Source organism: Pseudophryne corroboree, chromosome 6 (assembly GCF_028390025.1).
Source record: "Pseudophryne corroboree isolate aPseCor3 chromosome 6, aPseCor3.hap2, whole genome shotgun sequence".
Classification (NCBI taxonomy): domain Eukaryota; kingdom Metazoa; phylum Chordata; class Amphibia; order Anura; family Myobatrachidae; genus Pseudophryne; species Pseudophryne corroboree.
Genome location: NC_086449.1, coordinates 49,654,297 through 49,679,632, shown reverse-complemented (window position 1 = coordinate 49,679,632; position 25,336 = coordinate 49,654,297). Strand labels below are relative to the sequence as shown.

The 25,336-nt window shown below is 44.1% G+C and overlaps 1 protein-coding gene across 1 annotated transcript in view; it reads right to left on the bottom strand.

Annotated features, from left to right (window-relative positions):
• Positions 1 to 46: 46 nt before the first annotated feature.
• Positions 47 to 25,336, bottom strand: part of LOC134936068 (zinc finger protein 84-like) — a 40,845-nt gene continuing 15,555 nt past the window's right edge. Inside the window, exons 2-4 of the mRNA XM_063930977.1 lie at positions 795 to 3,596; positions 495 to 669; positions 47 to 327 (exon numbers count right to left, since the gene is read on the bottom strand). Coding sequence (XP_063787047.1) covers positions 2,121 to 3,425 — 1,305 coding nt within the window. The 5' untranslated portion in view covers positions 3,426 to 3,596 and the 3' untranslated portion in view covers positions 47 to 327; positions 495 to 669; positions 795 to 2,120. The remainder of the gene's footprint in view (positions 328 to 494; positions 670 to 794; positions 3,597 to 25,336) is intronic.

Genomic DNA, 25,336 nt, shown 5'->3' with positions numbered 1-25,336 from the left:
ACTGTATAATATTCTACATTAGCTTATGCAATAATCAGACAAAGGCAATTTTATAAACATTTTTAATAATGCACCAATTTAAAATTTTAAACAGAAAATACAGTACAGAACTACATATTTGTGGCTTGACCATTTCTTTCGACTATAACAGGTAATACTTTATACAGGTGATTTATATAATTATTACAATGTTCATGTGTGAGTACTTCTAGACAAAATTTCTTTATCCCATCCAACAGCTGCTGTTTTGTTGTTGGCTTCGCAACACTCCTAATGTACCTCTTCAATTGAGCCCACACTAATTCGATTGGGTTCATGTCTGGTGATCTATATAAAAAAAATTAAAAAAAGCGTATAGAAAAAATTAATGACATTACAGTAAATAGAGTAAATTAAACATACAATATTGTACTGTTTATTAAATAAAAAAATAAATTTACAGTACTAGAGTGCTATCCAAAATTTTACTTGTACACTGTTGAAAGAATACTCACTCTGGTGGTGTGCGTTCCCAATTCATACCTTTCTCTTCCATAAATTTGGCTGAGGTGGAGTGTTTAGGATCATTGTCTTGGAATATCCTATGGTGAGTTGGGTAATATTTATTCACAAATGGCCCCATACATCCCTCTACTATTGTTTCTTGGAAAAATTTCTTATCCATGATCCCTACAGAAATCAAAAAAATGTTGTTCATTAATAAGCAACTTATTTTATTGTGCAGTTACATATACTCTACAGTACAGCATGTATTTTTACAGAACACAGGCACAGAATAAAGTATAGTACTGTACCTTCGAAAAATAATAGGGGACCAGCTTCTAATCGTGATATGCCTCCCCATACATGGACTTTCAATGGATGCTTTGGGCATGGTTTTAATGATATGGTTACGTTTCCGGAATGACATTCTGGAGAACCGCTCAAGGGCAACAGACGATTCATCTGTGAAAATGACATCATGAAATGTTTCACCACTCTCAATCCATCGCCGTGCCTGTTCCACTCTCTTTTCTTTATTCACATCTCTTATCATGGGAGATATCTTGTGAAGAGCCAAAAATAATGAAATCAGATACACTCTGCTCTTATCCCAGATGTTATAAGATCTGTCCCAGATGATGGTCATCGATTAACTAAGTAGTTTAATGTAGTGCAGTCATTCTCTTGGGTCCCGCCTAATAACTTTGTTGCAAGTTAAAAGCTGGAGGGGGTTTGTAGAAGTCTAGGTCCGCTGCAGCCATACCTAGCTTCCATCAGAACTACTTGCTATGTGTAAGTCTCTAGGCTTTATAACCCTGCAAGGATACACTAACATTGTCTTACCAGATATTACATTCAGGGTCTGTGACGCTGGGTGCAGTAGTCATTCAGGATAACATAATTTATGTTATTCTAGACAACTGTACCCTTTCCCCTACTTATGTACACAATACCCCAAACATCTTACTAGACAGTTTCCATCTGAGATACTGATAACAGGAACATTTATTTATTATAATCAACCACCCTAAAAGCTGTATACACTTCCCACTCACTATGTCTTTCACACTATGTCAAAGGTGAAAGAAAACTTGTAACTTAACGTGAGACTTTATTTCTAACTGGTGCCTATATGTCTGCAAAGCACTAATCCTAATAAAAAGTATGTACAGTATATAAAGCAATGAGGTCATACACATACAAAATGGAGTTAAACATGGACAAAATGGCATCTAAAAGTGGTTAAAAATAACACCCCGTAAAATAACCCATACAGTGAAACAAAGCAGCATACATTGTTCCTGTAGAAATACCCAGCACTCATAGCCCTGCTGGTCAGAGAAGGAATCCCAGTACTGAGAGGAGCTGCTGGAACTCTCTACTAGTCCCAGCACCTGGATGAGCAGAACGCTGTATATTACAGAGCTCAGTAATGGCAGTCCCACGGTCATTGGCTATTGTTATACTGCAGCTCTAGTTCATAACACAGAGACCTTCCCAAGGGGAAAAGTACCTCCAGGTCCACTTGTCTGACCTCTCCTGTCTTTATCAAGACAGATTTATATAAAACACTTGTCACATTCAGAAAATAGATATTGGTTCCATTGAATTCATACAGTTGTGATAAGTTACATTACTTATGATACACAAGCTGCATTCAGGCCCTCAGAGTGACTCCGCATGTGATTACTGAGTGTTTTCTTTCTAGTAAAACACTTGCTGCATTCAGAACATGTAAATGGTTTCTCTCCTGTGTGACTCCTCTGATGTATAATAAGAAGTGATTTCCTGGAAAAACATTTGCTGCATTCAGAACATGTAAATGGTTTCTCTCCTGTGTGACTCCTCTGATGTATAACAAGATGTGACTTCTGGGAAAAACACTTCCTACATTCAGAACATTCAAATGGTTTCTCTCCTGTGTGACTCCTCTGATGTATAACAAGCTCTGACTTCTGGGGAAAACACTTCTTACATTCAGAACATGTAAATGGTTTCTCTCCTGTGTGACTCCTCTGATGTATAACAAGATGTGACTTCCGGGAAAAACACTTGCTACATTCAGAACATATAAATGGTTTCTCTCCTGTGTGACTCCTCTGATGTATAACAAGATATGACTTATGGGAAAAACATTTGCTGCACTCAGAACATATAAATGATTTCTCTCCTGTGTGACTCCTCTGATGTCGAATAAGAAATGACTTATGGGAAAAACACTTGCTACATTCAGAACATTTAAATGGTTTCTCTCCTGTGTGAATCCTCTGATGTATAACAAGATATGACTTCCTGGCAAAACATTTGCTGCATTCAGAACATATAATTGTGTTTTCTCCTGTGTGACTCCTGTGATGTATAACAAGCTCTGACTTCTGGGAAAAACACTTGCTGCATTCAGAACATTCAAATGGTTTTTCTCCTGTGTGAACTCTCTGATGTATAACAAGCTCTGACTTCTGGGAAAAACACTTGCTGCATTCAGAACATTCAAATGGTTTCTCTCCTGTGTGACTCCTCTGATGTCTGATAAGCTGCGATTTATATGTAAAGCTTCTGTCACACTCCGAGCACATATGTGGTTTCTCTCCTGTGTGACTCTTCTGATGTCTGCTAAGATGTGATTTACATGTAAAGCGTCTGTCACACTCCGAGCACAGATGTGGTTTCTCTCCTGTGTGACTCCTCTGATGTATAACAAGATGTGACTTCTGGGAGAAACACTTGCTGCATTCAGAACAAATAAATGGTTTCTCTTCTGTGTGACTCCTCTGATGTATAAGAAGACATGACTTCTGGGAAAAACACTTGCTGCATTCAGAACATATAAATGGTCTCTCTCCCGTGTGACTCCTCTGATGTATGATAAGTTTTGATTTGCATGTAAAGCTTCTGTCACACTCAGAACACAGATGTGGTCTCTCTCCTGTGAGACTCATCATGTAATGGATAAAAACTTCTATCCATAAAATGAAAATCGTTTCTTTGAACCATTCAGAAGCTAAAGAAGAAATTATATCTTTAGTTTTCTAGATCAGGGAACAAGATCGTTTCCCGTCTCTTTCTGCAGCCTTGTCTTCTATTCTTAGTGGGACTCCAGCTCCTTAAGTTACCTGTAAAAAAATAGAAAAATAAAATCTGTTATTTAATAGCCTGAAGATCACCATTGTAATCAGTTGCAGTGTTATATTGTATAAGGAACATGATGTATCTTTATGTATGTTGCCTAATTGCTGGGCTCCCATTTCCAGTCAGGTGTGCAGTACAGAGACCACATTCCTCCTGCCACAGATACAACTTATGTATATAAAACAAATCAAATTATAATAAATGATGTTATCAATTTGGAATGAAATGACAGGCAGTATCCAATTAGCTGCAGTATATTGATAACTTATCACAAATGCAATCATTTGGTATCGTGTTAGTGGCGATAAGTTATTATTGATAAGTCTCCACAGGGTTTATTGTGCATTTCTCTTCACCATCTTTGAGCTGGTGGTAAGTAATGAAAAATACATATTAAAAATGTTGCCATTTGGTTCTGAATCCCTGGTACATCCCTCTGAATGACTAATGAGGCACTTAGAAGTTTTTAATTATTTTTATTAGGTTTCCTCTTTTTTTTAAAGTTCCCTAAAATTACCCAAATATATACTTATACCCATTTTTATGTACCCCAAATTTAATGAGAGCACTTATTTTGCTGAAAAAATTGCTATTTTTAATCTTAATGCATTTTTAAAAAAAAATGCATATAACAGAAATTTGACCTAATTTAATGACAGTAAATATTTTTATTATGGCCACTAATAGACGTCTACAATGTTTTCCTAAGTTAGTTTGATTTTTTTGGGGTACAGGCAGAACTCCTCACTTTCTCCAATGCTAGCTAGAATTATCAAGCGTTTCCTGTTATTGCCATTTTGGAATAGTATAGGTGTAATAAAGGGGAGCGCGCAGGCTGCGATAACCTGATATTTTGGGAGGTAGGTGTGATAACATTAGCTGCGATCTCAGATCGTGTTATCAAGGCTAATTGGATACCCCCTTGGTAAGAACTCTGATCCCTCCCCCTAGTGTCAGAGATGCACAGGAGTGAGCGGACAGTGGAGAAGGGAGGAGAGGTGTGGAGAAAGGGTTTCATAAAAAATCCATGTAATGATATTCTGACCTTCTGTAAAAAGCATAGATAGGTGATATATGCTACAAATCTGGCCATACCTCCCGTCAGCTGATGCACCAGGATGCTGCCACTTTCTCTGCACAAGTCATGGAAATGGGGATAATGTGACACACTACAATCATTCTGAGCAGCGTGTGTAGAGGAAACAGCAGCATTCCAGGATCTGTAACCTGAGCAACCAGTATATATAAGAGCACATAGATGTCTATGTAAGAGACACGGGTAGGTTTGGTGCTTGTATTCACGACAAAGAAAATCCAAATTTTCTTATGTACTTTCAAGAAAATCTGTTTCTCATTGTCAAACTGGGGGACATGGCTTACACTGGGCATAGAGTTGGGCACTTGGAGAAATCAATTACTTAAACCTAATTGATGCTCTCCCCTATATACCCCTCCTACATCAAGTAGGACACCAGTTGTTTCACTAACAAAGCCCTAATGGAGACATCACATTCAAACTAAAATAACAGAAACCAGAAACAAGACAACAACATATATTATAAGGGAGGGAAGGCAGATTACCCAGATGGACTATGAGAAACAGATGTAACCTTCATTACACAAAAGCCCTACATCCAATCAGAGGGGCAACTGCTTACACAAATATACTGATTTCTCTACCTCCAATCAGGGGGCAACTGCATACACTAGGATTTCCCACAGCGAGCCCATAAAGGGTGTGAATGCTTTTGGAATTACCGTGAGCAACACTCAACACCCAAAACGGGCATCCCAAGACACAAAAGGTTTTGAGAATGTGTAAAATGTCATAAACGTGTGCAGGGAAGACCAGCTCGCTGCCTTGCTAAGCAGTCTGATCAATATAGATTGCTAAGGGGTGTATCCCATGCAGGAGATGAAATGGGCTCGCAGAACTAGAAGAACTGGGATGCTGAGAAGCCAGCAGGATAAGTTCCTGATTTAAATGAAACATAGACACTAAGGGGGGAATTCAAAGTTGAATGTAGATGTAGTAAATTTAGCACTTCTACGATCATTTCCTCTGACATGCGGGGGGATGCTCAGCACAGGGCAAGTCTGCCGTGCATGTCAGGGTCAACCCACCCCACACAGGTATAAAAGCATGGCACAGCGGCGATGCTTATGTACCTGACTAGTAGCTCCCTGCCAGCATAGCTCCTGTGCAGCGGCAGGGAGCTACCCACCACGCTTTGGGTCGTAGCAGCTGCGTGTGACATCACGCAGCCACCACGGCCCGCCCCCCCCAAATGGTCCGGACACGCCTCCGTTGTCCAGACCACACCCCACCAACTCAAGGATAATAAGTGGTTTACAGAGTGCGCAACAAGGTCCAGAAGTCAGCCCAGCAAAGATATAAAGAAGTTTCACCTACTGCAAAACATTTTCACAGTTCTAGGGTATAATATTCTCCACTAAGGCGCCTTCCAAATGTAACAAGTCATATTACTAATGCTTGTTCTCTTCAATCTTATACTTGTATTTCACAACCTATAAACTGTGTGTTTGTGTTCACCATCAGGTAAAAACATCAAATACCACTCATGTAAAGAGAGAGAAAAACACAATAGTGTAGAAATCCTTTTCATAGAATATCCAATATGTTTAACACATCTCACTCACAAAGTTCCCAGAAATTTCAGGCATATCAAGGTATCTTTATGTTCAAGATTTCCTCAAATAGACTCCACAAGAAATCCAAAATGGACCCAGCTTTCTTTGTGCTTTCAACCTGTAGGATATGTGTCAGAGTTGCCTCCGATACACATACAGCAGAGAGAGAGAGAGACCGATAGTGCAATATTCCCTTATACAAATAGGTTTTTTATTTTTACATAAATGCACTCACATGGTAAAGTAGAATAACAAGCATATCATATGTCTTTATCCTGCAATTCCCAAGAGGACACCACACTGGATTGCTGGGATGGTAGTTTACAGCAAGGTAAGTACGAGTCCCAGTTACCCACAGCTCAGCCTTCCAGGCAGTGTACAAACGGTGTGCAGGAATCCATCAGGATACAGAGGACGTGATCCCGCTTAACGCGTTACGGATTTAACCTTTTTCCAAAGCGGATAGTGCCCATGTAGCAATAGACCTCCCTTATATACCCCCACAATTCATAAAAAACAAAGTCAGCTGTGGAACAGTTCGTTAGAACATTCAAAACATCGCTCTTCCGTTATCGTCACTTCCGGTCATGTGGTCTGCGTCTTCACAGGAACTCCCATCAAGCTCTCACACACTGCCCTTCCCGCTTGCGGCTCAAATGCGTTCCATATAGATAATCGTAACTTCCGGTCATGTGGGTTGTTATATCAATGAATTTCCACCAAGTCGCTGTGTGTTGTAATACTAATTTGCGGGTCAAGTGCGCTCCATAAGGTCAGTCTCCATGACTTATATATATTTATCGACCACTTTCTGGAAGTCATCATAATTTATATTGTATAGCAGCAATTGAATATCATAAGAGGCATATAAGAAAGATAAAAGATATAAAAATAAATAAAAATATATTCACCCCCTCCCGCGAATGCCTCTGCCTGTCATACAGGCAGATGCGATAGCATCTCACTGGGCTCCCGGGGTGTGCACGCGCAGTACGGCCATTGTGCATGCACACTCCACAAAGTAATTCAGACTGCGATCGCTGCCGCTGTAGCGATACAGTCTTAATTACCCCCTAATTCTACTGGAGAGTCCAAATTTAAGTCTTAAAGGGTAATATAACATGGTTGCATATGAAAAAAAACCCTGGATAAAAGGTCTGAAACTCCAAAATGGAGGCCAGTTTCTAGTGAAAGGGGATAAAATGGGCTGTGAATTGACACATAATAAGCCCCTCATCAAAGCCATCCTGATCTGGGGCTCAGAGACTCCGCTGTAGTCACACCAGATAGTGTATGTCTTCCACCCTTTGTAGGCATTCAAGCTCTAAACATAGTCTAAATGATTGAACAAAAAAGACCACTTAATGATCATGGCTTCAAGTGTCATCCTATCAAAGCAGTGTGACTCAAACCACGGTAAGGAAATTTTCCTGGGAGGGTGTATTCACAGAGGAAGATGCACAGGTGGTTCTGTTAGCAAAGACCTAAGAACCACCCAAAAATAAATCATAGAATTTAAATATTTTACTCCTTAAAATAGCTGTTTGTGGGGGCGTGGCCTAGCAAGCTAAGCAAACGGACATTGACTCCAGGAACTCCTGCTAGACCCAGACATACTACGGGTTTTATTCATTATTGGGGGCTCCCTCTGCCACCACTGTCTCCTGATACCACCCCCCAGCTTGTGTGATAGAGGGGGATGCAGCCATGGAGCCGGAGGACTCTTATTAGGGTCCTTGCGGGTTGTGGCCTTCCCTTCACAGTGCAGCTGGGGGCTGCAGTTGGCCCTATGTCCCAGATTCGGTTCTCGGCATAGCGGAACACCCTCACCACGGAGATCGGGAGCAGTGGCATCCACACTTGCAACAGGAGCTGCGGCAGTGCCTGTGACATCTTTCCCTGATGTCACAACTGAGGGCCTGAGCTGACGGAAGGCAGCCTCAGTTGTAGGGGCTGAGATGTACACCGAAACCTGGGAGGTTGTATCAGACCCCTGGACATGTAAGTAAAATGAAGAGTAACCGCCCGAAGGCGTGACCACGACAACTTGAGTAAAAGTCAATGATATTTATTTATGACAAACTCCATGCATCACAGTAGCAGTAAAAAGAAACATAAAAATCAGCAGAGAAATAATAATACAGTTCCTGGGTACTACAGGGTGGCGGGGGCCACAGAGCTCTGGTGGTATGAGACAGTTCTTATTATCTGCAAGTTGGAAAGTCCTTACCAGGCTCAACTGTAGCAATGAAAAAAGCCCAGGGTCGTACCAGCTGGTGTTCCAGGGAAAGCTGGACTGCTGAAGATAAAATGCTGCTGTGGGTACTGGTTAGAACCAGACAGATGTTGGCACGGAGTGGATACTGGCTGGAACCAGTTAAATAATAAATGAGGCTTGAGAGCGATGCAATATGGATGAAATGTAGAATTTGAGAGCGGAGAAATAATAATACCGGTGGAGAGTGGTAAACTGCAGAAAGGACACCGGCCCTTTAAGAGAAGCTGTACACTGCTGGAAGCTGGGCTGGAAGCAGGTGATGTTGTAGCTGGAAACAGGTGAGTCCAGAATGGATCGGAGAGTCAGGCTACACCGCAGATGGAATGCTGGTGCGGGTCTCTATAGCAGAAGTCTGGAGACAGGAGCTGGAACCTGGAAGACAATCACAGGAGAGAGACAAACTGGAACTAGGTTTGACAACCAAAGCACTGACGCCTTCCTTGCTCAGGCACAACCTATTTATACCTGCAGCAAGGAAGGCATTGGCTAGGCAATTATGCAAATTAATAATACTGACAAGAGATTGGTAGAAATGATCAGCTGACAGAATCCAAGATGGCTGCGCCCATGCAGACACTTGGAGGGAAGTTTAGTTTGTAATCCATGTGGTCTGGAAAACAGTAATGGCGGCGCCGGCCATCGGAGACAGGAGACGCCAGGCTGACAGGTGCACATCCAACCACGCGGACACAGCGGAGGCCGCGGCTGACGTAATCGCCACTCTGAATGCAGAAGCTCAGGAACGGCGGCGGAGGCCGCAGGAGACGCCATGCCAGATGTATAAGGCGTTACTGTGACAGCGTCCAGAGAGACAGGAGAGGATGCGGGAATGTGCACATCAGGATAACAGATGGGATCCGGTCCTGGAGCGCTGAGCCAGCCTTAGGAGGCATCTGATGGGTAAGAAATGGCGTCCAGATACCCGGATCGTGACACCTGAGTCCCGACGGCAGAAGTTGGTGCCCTCCGCGCTGGGCGGCGGCCGTGGCAGCTCTGGACAGCTGGTGAGTTCTCCCTCCCGCCTGTCTGATACTTGGGGCTCAGAGAGCCTGCAACAAGCACAGCACTTCTGCCCCTCCTGGGACTTACCCACAACTGTGGCAGCATACTGAGCAGCACCAGCGGGTCAGGCAGCTCCCTCCATCACCCGGCGAATGTGACCTCCATCCATCCAGTGCTGAGACCAGGGGCTAGAGTTTAGAGGAGACCCGGCCGTGAGCTCCAGGAGCGGAGTGCGGCCACAGTGGAACCCGCGGAATAGCCTGCAGACACCTGCCTCACCCATTTTGCAGTGGTCTCTCGCCCCGGGTCCCCCTGACATCACAGGACTATGATACAACCCTCTCTCTACACCCAGGACTGTCAGGTGAATTCTGTAGCAGACATTTTACATTTACACCAGCATCATACAGTTGTCCTATCCTGCATAGTGCCAGTGCATTTATAGGGCAGCCTGCCCTGTTTATGCCATCTCCACACTCCTGCCTGGGCCTCCTATACATCTGTCCTCTGTGCCATAGCTCACTCCGCTGTGAACTTCCTCCTATATAGTTTTGAGGTTGGAATCCCCTGCCCTCACTGCTGTTTCTCTGTTGAGAAGTAGATGCTATTCACTCCTTGAAGTCATCTCCGCTGTTGCTCTGACAGGATGTAATCACCTTTAAAAATGTGTACTCACCGTGTCTCCCTGCAATCATTTTAGCCGACACATCTACACACGTGGCATAGAAGCTATCTGCCATTCTGAGGCCCCCACTGAACTCACCTTTCTACTAGTGTTATTTTTTCGTTTGACGGTACTACATTATGCCTCCAAAAAAGCATAAAGCCTCCAAATCAATTTCTCAAGTCGCCTTTTTTTTGCCTTCTCCTTATCGTAACACGTCTCAGGGGACTGGAGTCCCTGCCACCGAATCAGGCCCTTTGCCTAAGCTTTCCTCACCCATGACAGCCTTATCCTCACCTCGTAACCCCCCTCCTCGCCAAGTCTGGAGGACAGAGAAGCCTTAACGCTGGGCAACATGAAGCTTTTGTTACACCAGTTTAAAGACAAAGTGGCATCTGAATTTTGTACTTTGTTGCAGTCTTGCCAAAGCTCTATTGAGGATTTAGGCAAGAGGACCGGACACCTGGAAACAAAGATGGGTAAGGTAGTGAGATCTCATAATACCCTTATCGACTCTCATGATACCCTTGAGGGAGAAGTGCCAGCTTTGCGGGATAAAGTTGCAGATTTAGAAGACCGCTCATGCAGAAGCAACCTCAAGCTCAGAGGGTTCCTGAATCCATCTCTGATAGCAGCCTACATGACTATAATATCGAGATCTTTAAGAAGCTGCTACCTACCGCTACCTCATCGGATCTGATATTGGACCATATTCATAGGGTTCCGAAGGCCCACAGTGCTCCTGAAGGGTCGTCGAGTGATTTCTTAATGAGAGTCCATTTTTTCCACATTAAAGAATCCTTGCTCAAGGCAGCTAGACTTTCTTCTGACATGGTGGAAGCTTTTGGCCCGCTTCAACTTTTTGGAGACCTATCACAGTACACCCTCATCAAGAGACACTCTTTTCAGCCCGACACCATGGACCTTTGGAAAGCTAGTATAGTATATAGGTGGGGCTTCCCCAGGCATTTACTATTTTCTTGAGAGAGCTCCACTATTGTCGTGTCTTCTGTGGAAGACAGTATGAGACTTCTTCACAAATGGAATTTAAATGGTGATCACAAGACCGGCTCTCCTGACCCCAGACTTCAGCAGGACTGGTCGACGGTTGGGAAGTAGGGCCTAGCCTCTGATGTATCTTCCTTGCCAAGAACGGCCCTCACTGGGCTAGTGCTGTTTTTCATAAAGTCTTGCTACAAGAGTTTGTTACGAACATTGACTTAACTAATTACCATCATTGAGTTATTATCTGGCTATAATCATTTATTTACTGTTTAATGTTGCTTTTCAGATGCTGGATTTACGTACTATGTTTCATTTTTGTCTCCCTGTTGCAATCACTGAGCTATTTTGTTAGTTCTAGGACTCAGTGACCTTTTCAAAATAGCATGTCTATGCAGACTTGACTTTATCTGTTCTTTAAGACATGTGACCAAGTGGTTACCATTTTCTTATTTTCTGGTTATTTGATTGTGAAGAGGTTGGCCACTAAACTCTCTACTTTGTAGTGTGAGGCGCTGGATGTTTTGGCACCTTACTATGACTCTGTATCTTTACGGAATCCACTCTTTCTATCTTTTTCTATTTTCATCTTTTCTCCCCTTGTATGTTTCCCTCTTGTGTCTTGTCTCCCCTATGTTCATTGTTCTGATAGGTCACCGTGTTCAGGATACGGTAGTTTCTTTAATTGCACCTCTTGGTTCAAGCAGTCAGCCCGCTTCCCGGTAATTCAGTTATGGTTAAATTGGTGTCACTGAATGTTAAGGGATTGAATTCCCCACAGAAACGTAAATTGGCTCTATCCTGCTTCTATAAAATGAAAGCGAATGTTGTCGCTAATCAAGAAACTCACTTTAGGAAACTAGACCCCCCCCCTTGATTTTATGATAATTGCTTCCCTACTTGTTACATGGCTAACGGCCCCACAAAAAAGGCAGACGTTGCGATACTAATTTCCCTAAGCTGTTCTTTCAACCTAGAATCCCAAATAGTAGACCCCGAAGGTTGGTACCTCATATTATTAGGACAACTTGAAAACACTATGGTCACCTTGGTCTCTCGCTATGCACCAAATTCTGATCAACTTCCGTTTTGCAGGAAATTATGCTCCTTAATATAGAACCATGCTAAAGGGGCCATTATAATATTGGGAGATTTCAACTTGGTTGTTGACCCGTATATGGGTAGATCTCGCCCCACTAGAAGTACTTTAACTAGGACTAGGATCACCTCAGAAAAGAACTCTGGATTCGCCATTTACTTGGAGAGTATGATCTCTATGACTAAACATCCTACGGTTAGGGACTATTCTTTTTACTCACATGTCCACTCCTCGTACTCTAGAATTGACCTTGTCTTGACTGGTAAGGAGTCGTTATCGACGATTAGGAAAATAATCATATTGCCGATGACCTGGTCCGACCACTCCCCACTATTGGTAGTATGGGACCTAGGAGCTCGTAAAGTATCTCCAGGTCCCTGGAGGCTAGGGAATTTCTTACAAAGTCATCCAGAAGCCTTTCTTGCCATACAATATTCTATACAGATATATCTAGATACTAACAAGCCGGAGGATACCTCGATCTTTAATAACTGGTCCTCCTTTAAAGCGGTAGTACGGGGGTCAGCCATTCAGGCAGCTTCACGGCTTAAACATTCTCAAAATGCTGAACGATTGTTGGCTGAAAGTGAAGCTGCCAAACTTGAAATGACGCAAAAGGCTAATCCCCAAAATAGAAATGTTTTTAAGCTTTTGCTTGCCGCTAGGGAGAAGGTGAATGTTTTCTCTCTTCGGGACGTGCAACGCAATTTTGCAGGACTGTACCAGAGATTTTATGTATTTGGAAATAAGGCGGGTCGACTTTTGGCCCGGAAATTACGAGGTAGGCGAGCTAAGGCCAGAATTCATTATATTTGTTCCTCTACGGCAGTGTTTCCCAACCTCGGTCCTCAAGGCACACTAACAGTCCTGGTTTTAGTGAAGGCCAGGCTTGTACACAGGCTAGTCTGGATATCACTAAAACCTGCACTGTTGGTGTCCCTTGAGGACCGCGGTTGGGAATGCTTGCTCTACAGGCTCCAGAGTATGTGACCCTTATGATATAGCAAACACCTTTGCAGAGTATTACTCCCAACTTTACAATTTATAGTTGGATCCGGCTACTCCTCAGCCCATGGAGGCTGAAATACAGTCCTTTTTGAATAAACTTTCCCTCCCGATGCTGGACTCCGCGGCCTGCCTGTCACTCAGCTCCCCTTGGACTATAACTGAACTAGATGCAGCTATTGGTGATCTTCTGCGAGATAAAGTGCCTGGCCCTGATGGATTTCCATCCAATTTCTATAAAACTTATAAAGCGGATTTGGCACCAGAGCTGTTGACCATCTTTAACGAGGCATCCGATGTTGGGAGGTTCCCGAGGGAGATGCTTGAAGCACAAATAGTTGCTCTTCCTAAGCCAGGTAAACCTCCCACATCTGTCCAAAATTACCATCCTATAGCTCTGTTAAACACAGACAAAGCTTTTTGCGAAGCTTATCGCTAATCGCCTCTGTCCCTTATTACCTTTCCTCATAGCTGATCAGGTTGGTTTTGTCCCAGGCAGGCAGGCCCCAGACAACACTCGGAAAGTTTACGTCGTCATGGAGTATTGTAATGCTCATAAAACGCCCCTATTGATCCTTTCGTTGGATGCCGAAAGGCATTCGACAGACTCCATTGGGGTTATCGGAGATCTGTTCTACATAAATTTGGAATCTTTGGAAGGTTTTTTGCCTTGTACCCCACTCCTTCTGCAAGGGTGTTTGCTAATGGGTGTCTGTCGGGTAGGTTTGATATATTGAACGGCACTAGACAGGGTTGCCCCTAGTCACCCCTCATTTTTGCTCTAGCTATTGAGCCCCTGGCCGAGACCATTAGAACTGATGCGACAGTTACAGGTCCCGAGATAGGAGGATTGAGTCACAAGATCAACCTTTTTTCGCAGATGACATCTTGCTCTGTTTAACCCTCCCTGACTCCTCCCTTCCCACCCTCCACACTATACTGGATATATATTCCAGAATATCTTACTATAAATTAAATACTTCCACAACGGAAGCTCTACCGCTCCATACCCCACCGCATACACTGGCTTTACTCAAGGACAGATACAGATATGCTTGGCAAGTGAGATCTATTAAGTATTTGGGTATTCATCTTTCACTAGACACGGATTTGTATGATTGCAATTATGCACCTTTGAAAAATTAATTAAAGAATGGTCCTCCCATGGAATCTCTTGGCTAGGGCATATTTCTGCAACTAAGATGGTATTGCTACCTAAACTCCTCTACTTGTTTCGGGCTATGCCCTGTAGCTTCCCCAAACCTCTCAGTGTCAGAGCTAATAAAATTGTCTCACTTTATTTGAAAGGGGTCTAAACCCCGCATAGCTAGGCAGGTTTTGACTTTACCCAAGAATTTTGGTGGTGTAGCCTACCCTGGCTTGGAGGCATACCACTCCACCTGTCCTCTAGACCAGGCTAGGGACTGGTTTGCTATGCACCTCCCCCTAAACCTTGGGTACTTATTGAATGATTTTTTTTGAGATTGATTAACATAATAGATCTCTTCCTGCTGCCTATCCACGGCGTTCTAAAATGGCAAGGCCCTGGAGAAGCAGTTAGATGTACTTTAAAGCTCTGGCATTTAGTGGTAACGTCTGACTCAACTATTTTGCTGCCAGCAGCTGATCTTTCTGTTAGAACTATTGCCTGTACTATTCCCAATCTCACGCTGGACGCTTGGATAGATGCTGGAATTGTGAATTTGAAGGATCTCTGCTCTGAAGCAGGTTTAGTACCTTTCTCTCGCCTACAATCCCATTTTGATATACCGAAACATGATTTCTTTAAGTACTTACAAATACGGCACTGGCTCCATTCTTGTATTAGTAAGTTTGGAAGTCCCTCTCCCCTCCCTGCTCCTTTATATTCTAGGTTGTCTTCCCCTGGACATAGGGGGTGGGATGTCTAGATGGTATCAGTACATTGTCCTTCTGACTAAAACCAGTAAGATACCTTCGCAGATTAAATGGGAAAGAGACCTCACTATAGTTCTCCGAGAGGAGGAGTGGGACACTATTTCCTTAATGTGTTTCAAGATTTCTAAATGTCTCCAACATTCCAAAATGTTTTATAAATTATGCCACAGGGCGTTCTTCACTCCACAACGGCTTCATAGTATTTGGCCCTCGATATCCCAACTCTGCTGGAGAAATTGTGGACATGTGGGCACTATCTTACACATTTTTTGGGAATGCTTGATCCTGGGACCGTTGTGGACGGAAGTGTTCACTCTTTTGTGGGAAGTGCTGGGTGTGGAGGTGCCATTGGACCCAGTGTTTGCCTTATTTCACTATTCAACATATACCCTACTGAACTGCTGGTCACATCTTACTATCCACTAAGGCAGCAATAGGTCAATTGTGGAAATCGCAGTCAATACCCACCATCCAGACTATCATTAATAATTATCAAAGGAGGGCAACTAAAATGGTGCATGGCCTACATCACAAAACATACCCAGAAAGACTAAGAAATCTCAATATGTATAGTTTGGAGCAGAGAAGGGAAAGGGGGGACATGATAGAAACTTTCAAATATATGAAGGGTTTTAACAAAGTCCAGGAGGGAAACATTCTCCAAATGAAGAGAAGCAATAGGACACGAGGACATGCACTGAGACTGGAGGGGGGGGAGGTTCAGGGGAAATTTGCGGAAAAATTATTTCACAGAAAGGGTAGTGGACAAGTGGAATAGCCTCCCATCAGAGGTGGTAGAGGCTAAGACAGTAGAGCAATTTAAACATGCATGGGATAGATATAAGGATATCCTTACAAAGAAATAAGGATCAAATAAGGTTAGTGATAAAAAAAAAAAAAAAAGGGCAGACTAGATGGGCCAAGTGGTTCTTATCTGCCGACAAATTCTATGTTTCTATGTTTCTATGTAATAATACCCACAAGCATTTCTTATTCGAAACAGCAGGGGGGGTGTACTCTATATCGCCTCCCTCAATTCATAGGAATCGGTTGAAATGGAGGGAATTCTGGGTAAGGCAGGGACATGCTATGACTATTAGTGACTCCACAGATTTGTTACTTTTAAAGTCCCCACAATCTGATACTAACCAATTGTAACAGTTATTTCTCTTCTACCCCTATGTACCAATACCTGGATATGCCGTTCCCATGGACACATATATTGTAGTATTTTACCTCTGTTTGTTTCCCCTTCTGTGTCACTTTTTCTTCTGATCCTCCTATTTGCATTATTTGCGGTTCTTTCATTTTTGTTTTTCTGTTTTGTTTTTTGTTTGATGCCAAGGTTATGAGTACACGGTTGGCGAATTGAGCACTCTGCTCCAGTGCTATTGTGTTATGTACATTTCCGCTGTTTACTCAATTCTGTTATCTTATGTACAATTTATGTAAGTACTTTTATTCTTGGTTCCTGTGTATCTGGAACTTAATAAAAACATTATTTAAAAAGAAAAAAATAGTCGTTTGCATATATAACCACTGGACCAGCTCATGACATTCACTCCACAATTAAATTCAAGTTTTGTTCTTCCCAACACTGTTGCAAAATTCCCCTCAAATGTGTTGCACTTGCAGATTGCTTTTCTTTCACCCTTTGTCCTGTTTATCACAAACCAGCTCAATGGGGTTTAAGTCTGGAGACTGTGTTGGCTTTTACCCAATTTCAACCCTACAACTGCAATGTTCTTTTCCATGAGTTAGTTCTGAAATAACCTGGAGGCATATATTGGGGCATTATCTTGCTGTAGGATGAACCCATGACCAACTAATTATAGACCAGAGGGTATTGCATTGAATTGCAAAATGCGGTGATAGTCCTTATGGTTCAGGGTACCAGTCCCTCTGTGAAAGTCACCATCTAAGGATCCAGATCACAATGTGTTTTCCAGTCTCTAAAAGACATTTAGTAGAATCCTCGCTGCTAGGCTAGCTGATCTCTTTAATGCATTTAGGGATGCTGCTTATTTTGGGTAGGCCACCATACCCATACAAGGTAAGAATCTGACTTTATGCAGCAGTTACATACCAATCTCTATCCTTAATGTTGACCTCCAGATATCTGCAAAGGTGACTGCCACCAGATTACCTGTTTGCCTCAATTTATTCACCTTGATAAGATGGGTTTTGTCCCAGAAGTGATGGGCCTGATTCATCAAAATCATTTAAGTTCCCTTCTCTAATATAGCCTGAGATGCTGTAAATGTATGGTCACGTTCATAGATTTATGTCCTGGGATCCTTTGCTCTTTGTGGGGAATATCTGACTTGCATCTCTGCTCTCTATCACAATTTCTTAGCATTTGTCCAAGTTAAAGGCTCCTTGTCCGAACCCTCTCTTATGGCAAATGTCAAGGTTGCCCTCTTTCCCCTCTAATGTTTGCCCTTATTGCGGAACCCTTGGCTGCCTATTTGTGCTAGAACACCATGAATATCAGGGTTCTTGCACCCGGGAACATAAAATTGCCCTTTATGCCAATGAGGTTTTAATGTCCATCTCTAATCCCCTGACATATCTCCTGAAATATATTTAATGAACTTCATCTATTTGGCTCCTACTCTAAATTCAAATCAACCCTGATAAAACCAATGTTTCACATTTATTTTTCTCTCTCTGTTTACAAAGAAATTTCTTGCCCTTAGTTTCCAATTTACCTGGCAGTCCTCCCAATTTCACTATTTAGGCATTTTTGTTATTAAACACTGTTCTACTCTTTCTAAAAGCTTATTACATCCCATTCCATCCTGGAATAAACCATTTATTTCATGGACTTTTCACATAGTGGCCATTAAAATAAACCTTCTCCCCATTCTGCTTTACTTATTTCAGATGAACCTTTGCCTCCCTGCAGTACCTGGATAGCTCTTTTATATGGGCTGGTAAGTGACTATGGCTTAGGATGTCTATACTTCAGCATCCCACCCTTGGTGGGGCCTAGGAGCCCACTATCATCCTATTAGCCTCTCTCTGATGATTTGGCAGCGATGTACAGATGTAGCCATGCTCATCGTTGCTGCTGCTGCCCCATACAGGAGTCCTAGTAGCACCATACAAATAGTGCAGGTTGGAGAAGTAAGGCGTAATAAGGCACAATTGGATTCACAGCATGCAATACACAGTTTCACCACTGGGTGGTGATTGTTCCACTAATGAAAATTACAGTACAGTGCTGAATAGCAGCAGATGGATACGTCACTACAGAATACTGAACACTGTAGCAAGCCCTGACAAGCGGGACAGTGCACATTAAATGTAGTAGTTCTGTTTGAATACATAATTACTGCAGGGTGGAGTTTGAAATCACCAGAACAGCAGGCGCCCAGTGACAACATGCCATACAACAAATATACAAGTGTGACTTTGCAAATTACAAGAGTCTTATATTTATGAGACTGAGTTTACTGTACTTCTTCCTGGGCCTCCCTATTGCTTGAATAGGAAGCCTCCCACACCCCCAATCCCACCCCTGTGAGACTTGTGATTTCTGCAGGTGGGGGGAGAGGCTCTGGAGCCATCATGTGTGGGGGGAGGCGGTTGCGGGGGTGCCACAGGTTGGGGAGGGGTTCTGGAGCCACCATGGGTGGGGGAGGGGTTGCTGCAGGGGTGCTGCAAATTGGGGAGGGTGCCGGAGGTGCTGTGAGTGGGGGAGGTGCAGGTAATGCTTCTTCTCCTGGAAGTAGCAAAGCTTCTTACATTTGTTGGTGCTCCCTGCAGCAGGCACTGAAGGCTCCTGTGCCCGGACCAGGCACCACAAGTTCCCCACGTCGGCGAGTCTCTCTGCAGCCCAGAGCCAGATAAAGAGGGGTGCCCATGGGGGTACGTACTCCGGGACCCACAGTTTTAGGGGGCTCCCCGGCTGGAGCAGCTTTGTAGCTCTCCACGTCCTGCTATAAACTGCAGCAGCATTGTGCTACAGTCAGCAGACGCTGCTGTGTGCTGGCTGCTCTGTGGTGTTGCAGGGAGACTTCTTCTGCTTGTGCGGGTGTGTAGGGGGGAGCGATCACACTAATCACTCCACCCTCTGGATTTACCACTAGCTGAGGGGCCAAAATCTCATTAAAAAATACAGATCCCCGTAATTTGCATAACGGTGCGTGGCCACGTATCCCATGATTAGGCCATGCCCCCAAACCCACAGCTGCCACAGCAATGAGATAGGAATCCCCTGTTTCAAGTGCCCTGGGCCCCCCAAAATCATAATCCGGCCCTGCTGCAGCCGAGTGAGGTCCAGGTAACACACAGCAGCCAAAGGGCAGAGCCTCCCATTGGATGTAACCTGTGTGGGAGGGCATTTCTTGCCCAATCAGCTATGGCCTGGGTGTGATAGACCTGCTGCTAACCCAATGAGAGCTCCTAGCTATGCCCAGCATTAGGAAATGAGTCACAGATCTGGGCAAATATATAGGAGATACATACATACATACATACATACATACATACATATATACATATATACCTTCCTGGGGGTGCCTAAACCTAACCTTCTCTCTCCCCCCCAGCCTAACCCTAATCGTCTTCGGTCTTGCCTAAACCTAACCTTACTACTTGCAGCCTAACCATGACCCTCCCTTCACTGCAGAATTATGTTAATCCTAACTCCCCCACCCCCGTGGTCTAAGGGGCCCTATACACTAGCCGATCCGCCGCCGAGCTGGCCAGCGGCGGATACGGCCGACGAGCGACCCAGTGGCGGGGGGGCAGTGATGCGGGGAGTGAAGTTTCTTCACTCCCCCCGTCACGCGGTTGCATTGAAGTGCAGGCAAATATGGACGAGATCGTCCCTATTGGCCTGCATGCACAGCCGACGGGAGACCAGCGATGAACGAGCGCGGGGACGCGCATCGTTCATCGCTGGAGCCTCCACACTGAAAGATATGAACAAGTTCTCGTTCATTTATGAACGAGATCGTTCATATCTTTCCAAAAATCGGCCAGTGTGTAGGGCCTATAATACTCAAAATGCCCCACATCCTTACGATCAGGATTCCGGTACTGAAATTTCATCCGATGTCGGAGTTCTGTCATCGGCATTGTGGCCATATGTCAGGATTTCGGCACTGGGAATCTGACTGTTGGCATCCTGACCACATCCCAGTATATATACACACAGTATAGAGAGAGAGAAAGCCTCAATTTGTTTCCACCAAGCTTGTGATGCATGCATATTTTTTATATATTTGTGTATGTGGTGGGACGGTGACAAACATGCCTGTCCAGTCTCCAGACATAAGCCCGTGTTACTATGTTCTCAATAACCAGCATTACAGAACCACCACAGCCTTGGGAAACAATGAGGACTGGTTTCTGCTGGTATAGATAAAGAAGAAGTATTTGGAGTGGATGCATCACACAGTGGATTGGGTGGTGGACACGTTGCTTCTGGTGATGGAGTTACCGGAAGCCCGCGCACATCTGAAAGAGAGGAGGAGTGTGCACAAGTCTCACCAGGAACACATATCCCCAGGGTGCTGCAACACAGAACAATGGATGATGAGCCTGACAGAGTGGAGAGCAGATCACTGACACACAGAAGGTGCTTGGCTAGGTGGCCATGTGAGCGGAGCAGGTGGCTCGTGTTGGGTGCAGAGATGGAAACAAGACTGTCTCAGTCTCTGAAAAACAGAGCTAAATGAGCAGAGACAGCTAGATGCTGTTCTCCGGTCCTTATTTAGTAGTAGTGGCTGTGTGTGGGGGCTCTCTATTACCCCTTTCACACCTCACATATAACTCGGTATCGACCAGACATCTTGCAGGGTTGGTGTGCGGTGTGAAAGGCTCATGGTCGAATTCCCAGGTTACCTGAACTGGAAATTCAATCCAGGAATAAAGCAGTGTTTTCCTGGGTTGAATACCGGGCCAGTGGCAGCGTGAACGGGTTTACGGGTTGATGCGACCCAGGATTTGTTCACTATAATAGGGAGAGTTGGTGTGAAGATGAGCTCATCTCCCGTGGCTACCTCCGCCGCTATGGCAACCAACCTGGCAATTTGCGGGGTCGGTAACCCAGCTCTTAGGGTTCAATGCTAGATCCCACACGGGAAGGATCCATTTCCAATTCCTGGGTGGGATCCAGCATTGGCAGTATGAAAGGGGTATATGTGTGAGGGCCCCAGGATGACCGCCCCTGTCACCCCACCCTTAATCCAGCCCTTTGGTCATGGGTGCACTGATGTGCAAGGAGAGCAAAGACTAGACCATCTGGTCCTGTGGCATAAATTGTTGAATAAGGTAATACTGGCTATGATAGAAAAGTGTAAGTACACACAGTGCATCACAGCTTGCTGCATACGGGGCTGTGGGGCTGCATAGCCGCACACCGGTCACAGTGCCCATGCTGATCTCTGGCCACCACCGACCAGCAATGGAAGATGTCCTGGTCTGATGAATCACATTTTCTTTTAAATCATGTGGTTGGCTGTGTGCATGTGCTTCATTACTCTGGGGAAGAGATGGCACCAGAATGCACTATGGGAAGAAGAAGAAAAGCTGGCAGAGGCAGTGTGATGCTCTGGGCAATGTTCTGCGGACAAACCTTGGGTCCTGCCATTCATGCAGATTTTACTTTGACTCGTACCAACTACCTAGACATTGTTACAGACCACGTACACCCATTCATGGTAATGGTATTCTCTGATGGCAGTGGCTTCTTCACAGAGGATAATGCACCCTGCCGCACTGCAAAAATGTTCAGGAATGGTTTGAGGAACGTGACAGATGAGTTCAAGGTGTTAAACTTGGCCTCAGATTTCCCCAGCTCTCAATCCAATTGAGGTCGGTGGGATGGGCATTAAAAAAAAAAAAAAACTCTGACCCATGGAGGTCTGACCTCTATATACTGTATATGTATAATGTGTACAGTGTTATTATACAGCAGGGACACTGCCCTAGGTTATACACATGATACGCAGAGCCAGCCACAGGCACACGCGGGGTACGTGGCCGAGTAAGATGCCACACTGAGGAGAGCACCAGGTAGCGGGAACCCTTCCCTGATGCCAAAGACGGAACCCTTTCAGCTGCGGTGGAGCCCGGTGGGTGGTGGTAAGCCACGGTAAGTAGCACTGCTGGGGGAAAATGTGTTTCTGGTGCTTGGGGCATATCTGTATCTGGCACTGGGAGTATACAAGTATATGGCACTGGGGACATAGGTGTATCTGGCACTGTGGGGGCATATGCGTATCTGCCACTGTGGGGGCATATGCGTATCTGCCACTGTGGGGGCATATGCGTATCTGCCACTGTGGGGGCATATGCGTATCTGCCACTGTGGGGGCATATGCGTATCTGCCACTGTGGGGGCATATGCGTATCTGCCACTGTGGGGGCATATGCGTATCTGCCACTGTGGGGGCATATGTATATATAGCACTGCTGGGGGCATATGTATATCCGTCACTGGCAACGCTCATGTATATCTTGCACTGTAGACTGGAGTAAAATTGTCTGGCCTGCCCCTTTTTTGTGAGACCACACGACTTTTTGTAGTCCTTTGAGAATTTTACTCTTCAAAGGGCGCCAAAAATTGTGTTTGCTCACTTAAAAAAAAAAAAATGGGGTTGGGCCGCCTCTGATAATACATTAGGGACTATATACCAACATCTATCTATCTCTATATATATATATATACACACATATACACACACACACACACACACACACACACACACACTGTATATGTATAATGTGAACAGTGTTATTATACAGCGAGGACTCTCTAGGTTGTACACCAGAAATGCTAGGGACTATATATAAATAACATCTCTCTCTATATACTGTATATGTATAATGTGAAGTGTTATTATACAGGAGGTATGATGTCCTAGGTCAGCGGTTGCCAACCCATCGCTCGCGAGTGACAGGTAGCTGACAGCTGCAATCTGGGTAATTTGAACCCTGCTGGTTGCTGCCCCTACCTTACTATGAGGAGAAGTGTGCAAAACCCTCATCCCCACTGCCTCGGAGGAGACAGACGCTACAGGTCATACTTGACCTCTAGTGTCTGACCAGCAGCACAGCGCTATAGCTACCAAGAAGTGCCGGGAGCACTCAGCACTGGCATCAACCAGAGAGGATGCAGCTTTCTACAAAGCTGCATCTTCCATGGCACCCAGAGCATTACACCCCTGGCAACAAGCATTACACCCAGAGCATTACACCCCTGGCAACAAGCATTACACCCCAGCAATGACCATTACACCGAGAGCCTTACACCCCCCTGGCAATGAACACGACACCCAGAGCATGAAACCCCTGGCAACAAGCATGGAACCCAGAGCATGCAACCCCTGGCAATGAACACTGAGCCCCTGGAAATGAGCAGGAGACCCCAGACAATGAGCAAATTAAAAATCCTTTGTAGCCTTACTGTGGGGCATAATGTGTTATGGGGAGTACAGTGTGTGGCATGATGTACCACGGGCATTGCGGTGTGTGGTGTAATGTTTGACGGGAATTGTGGTGTGTGGCATAATGTGCAAGGGTCATTGCAGTGTGTGGCATAATGTTTGAGGGGCATTGCGGTGTGTAGCATAATGTGTGAGGGGCATTGCGGTGTGTGGCATAATGTGTGAGGGGCATTACTATGAGGAGGAGAAATTACAAATAATGTAATGGGCATGAATCGGGATTTCTTTTTCTTGTGGTGGCCAATGTCTGGGGGTGCAGGTTGCAGAACTGGGGTAGAAGGTAGTCTTTTCCTACAATGCCACGTCCCTTACGGCGAGGCCACAAAACCTTTCTGGAGTGTGCGTGCCTACGGCATGCGCTAATTCTTTACTTTTCATATGGCAATGGGAGGTGGCATCAGAAATGTTTTTGGCAGGGGATAGCAAAATTTATAGCTACATCACTGCACACGAGTCGGATCTCAACACTGAGAGAATCCCAGCAACCATTCAAGTATAGCATTTTTTTCAAAAACATTACTAGCTCTTCAGGAGGTTTCATTTTTTTGTAAGTAGTTCGCACCCCAATTAAGGTTGGTGACCACTGCCCATGTTATACACATTATACACTACTAGGGAATATATACCAATAACATCTATCTCTATATACTGTATATGTATAATGTGCACAGTGTTATCATACAGCAGGGACTCTGCCCTAGGTTATACACGATACGTTGGGGACTATATATCAATAACATCTATCTATATATATACTGTATATGTATAATGTGCAGTGTTATTATACAGCAGGGACTCTGTCCTAGGTTATACACATGATACACTAGGGACTATATACCAATAACATCTATCTCTATATATACTGTATATGTATAATGTGCAGTGTTATTATACAGCAGGGACTCTGCCCTAGGTTATACACATGATACACTAGGGACTATATACCAATAACATCTATCTATATATATACTGTATATGTATAATGTGCAGTGTTATTATACAGCAGGGACTCTGTCCTAGGTCCGCAAACACGTACATGTTTGTTGCAGAACAGGAGATTTTCTTTGAAAATAGTGATATCTCTGATGCTATCATCTTATATCTTAGATATATTGATGACGTGTTTGTTATCTGGTCAGGGACGGAGGAGTCATTGATCAATTTTATTGAGAGACACAATCAGTCAGATCATTCAATCAAATTCACCTATACTATGAGTAGGGCCAATATCAATTTTTTGGATGTTGCTGTACAGTGCAACAATGGCACTCTCTCTACTGATCTTTATCACAAAATTACTGATCGTAATACTTTATTACATTTTTCCAGTTTTCACCCTGTTCCATCTAAATTTGGTCTTCCCTATTCACAGTTCCTACGAGCAGTTAGGATTTGCAGTGAGAGAGATAAAGCTGTGATGCAGATAGATGATATGATCAGTAAGTTCAGGCAGAGGGGTTATCCCCTGGGTAAATTGCTGCAGGCTAAGGAGAAAGCCCTCAGCATGGATCGGCAATTGTTATTATCTCAGAAAGTGATTAAACCCACTAAAACCAAATTACCATGGATTAATCACTATAATACTAGAAGTAGAGAGATTTCCAAGGTTGCTAAATCCCTCTGGCCTATGATTCAGTCCGATA